General features: G+C 33.1%; 1 protein-coding gene across 1 annotated transcript; it reads left to right on the top strand.

Annotated features, from left to right (window-relative positions):
• Positions 1-508: 508 nt before the first annotated feature.
• On the top strand, positions 509-2,720 carry LOAG_14369 (Lecithin:cholesterol acyltransferase; the record flags this gene model as incomplete). The annotated part of the gene is made up of 6 exons (XM_020448800.1): positions 509-632; positions 837-996; positions 1,114-1,331; positions 1,503-1,645; positions 2,169-2,256; positions 2,691-2,720. Coding segments are annotated over exons 1-6 (745 nt in total), but the record flags the coding sequence as incomplete, so codon positions are not given.

A 2,720-nucleotide genomic window follows, 5' to 3' on the forward strand; every position in this document is an offset into this window, starting at 1 on the left:
ATACAATTTTGATTAACACAAACATATTTAATGAGAGTGGTTTATAACAAATATTACAATAGATATTCCTTTGGATAAAGAAAAACTGTCAAAATCCGATTACAACAAAGGGCTCTGTTTGCAACATTAAACATTGCAATTAAGATTGGTTCTCAGACAAAGAAATTTAGCATATGAGTTGGCTTTATTGCAAAAAAGGAAAGGATGTGAACGAAGAAAAACGCATGAATATGGAGAATATGAAATTAGTTACATTTCATAACATTGTTAACGTTTATTTACAATTTGTGTGATTGATTTGTACATTAGTTTATTTTATTACTTCATTTTATTTGGAGCTTCGCGATATTCGAAATTCGCGACAATAATTGACACTGTGCTATTCACTCAAGATGTTTGATTTTTACAATTAAAGTTGATCATTACCGCTTGTTGCTATACTTAAACAGATGTAAGTAAGTAAGGATCGTGAAAAGTAGTATCAATTTGATATCAAAAGAGTAAATTTTTAAAGCATTCTTGTCGAATGATGCTCATTTGGATATTACCATACCGCATGGCATTATTCTTTTCTATCATGTCAGCAACAATTTCCGCCATAAAAGAGACACCTTTATATCCACTTGTATTGGGTAAGTTTTTAAATGCACTTTTGCAGAGAAAATGAATAATGTTAAAATTAATTACAAAACTAATTTTTACAAGAAAAAACATAATGCTTTGGAAACAGACATAAAAATTAAGTAGAAAAATAGCTTTTTTTTACTTCTGTGGTGGCTGTGTAATGACTACAATTCTACAAACAATTACATTGAGAAAGACAATAAAAGTTACAGTACCCGGTTATGGAGGGTCGCAGTTGAAAGCAAAACTTGTCGGGAAACCTGAGACTGTACATTATTGGTGTGCTCGACAGACGGACGATTTCTTCGATCTCTGGTTAAATTTGGAGCTGTTCTTGCCAACAGTAATCGATTGTTGGGTGGATAATATGAAGTAAGTCGGATTCCAATACAAAACCTATCCATCCCCAAAACAAACGTAAATGGAACTTTATCGGATCTTTATTGGGGTAGTCATTTTATGCTCTGCTGGTATATGGAATATTTTAAGGTTGGTATATAACAGAACAACAAACAAAACGTCAAATATGCCGGGTGTTCTAATTAATGTTCCCGGATTTCGGAATACGAGCACCGTGGAATGGCTGGATACATCAAAAGCATCGGAAGGGCGCTATTTCAGTGATATCGTTGAAGCACTCCTGCCATTCGGCTATCGTCGAGGTAAAAATATTGTAGGTGCACCATACGACTGGAGGCAAGCGCCAAGTAAGTCTTTCATCTGAATTATTCTTAAGTCGAAATTTCATGCCATTTCATATATCTCAAATAGTCTAGAAATTACTCGAAATTAAACCATCTTCAAATATCTGAGATAAGAGAATGGAAACCTTCACATTCCTGTACGTTTGATCACAGAAACAAGAATTGAAATTGTAGATGAACTCGAGGACTATTATTCAAATTTGACAAAATTGATTGAGGAGACTTATAGTTCTTGTGGTCACAGGAAAGTGATTGTTATTGCACATAGCATGGGAAATCCACTGATGCTCTACTTTTACAACAGCATCGTTAAACAGGTTCCAGAAAATTTTTTTGCATTCAATCATTAACTTTCCTCTGTGATTTTCAGTAATAGTTTCAAGCTTTATACATATTTAAAATTAGAATTTGAAAATTTCCTCAAATAGTTCAAAAAAGATTGAGGAAGTACTTCGGAAATATATTTGAAAAATCAAAAAAAAAATTTCCGAAATTACTCAGTATTAACTTCACTAAATGTAATTCGATTCCGCCATATCCTTTTTCTGCGGAAATGATTATGTCGCATGAGAGGTATGACGGAACTTGTTCTTGGAAGTTTCAAGCCTAAACCGTACAATAACCATTTGAGGAGTGTACATGTCATATGCATTTGTACTGTATCCTTTCATGATAGTGTCTTGCCAGTCAACAGCTTAATATTTACTTGTATTTTTGATAGTATAGTTATTGTGATTTCAGTAAACTTGAGCGTATATTTTTCTAAATTGAGTAACATTTTTAGTAATATAATTCACCAGAAACTTTCTGTATGTTTATATGAAAAATTGAAAATGACAGGAGTGGAAGGACAAATTTATTCGTTCGCATATTTCGATAGCTGGAGCCTGGGGCGGTGCTCTCCAAATTATCCGTCTTCTTGCTTCAGGTGAATATGTAAGTAATTGTTGTACGCCTAAGTCCTAGTTCTGCAAAAATACTCCTACTTTAAATTCAGAAGTTTTTTGTTGTAATAATTTTTGACAAATGTGAAGATCGTCACTAAGAAATTCGACGTGGACAATTTATTTTGTGTAATGACTTATGGCACTTAGAAGGGCAAGAAATTGTACAACAGATATCTTGAGAAAATGAAATCGAAGAGGCATTATTTGTTAATGAGGTACTCTTGACTTAATTAGCCATAATAATTACATGTAGTGAATGAAGCACTTGGAAGATGAGGTAAAAGCTGTGCTGGCTATACAATTATTCCTGATAGTGTCATTGCTCAAATAACTACTGCATGGTATGATGCATTTGATTTCTGACTAAATCTTTTAAAATTCCGAAGTTCACTTTATCCTGATGTCAAAATTGCAGGCTATAATATGAATCACTACAGAATTTTGT

The sequence above is a fragment of the Loa loa genome, assembly GCF_000183805.2.
Source record: "Loa loa unplaced genomic scaffold supercont3.1161, whole genome shotgun sequence".
Lineage (NCBI taxonomy): Eukaryota > Metazoa > Nematoda > Chromadorea > Rhabditida > Onchocercidae > Loa > Loa loa.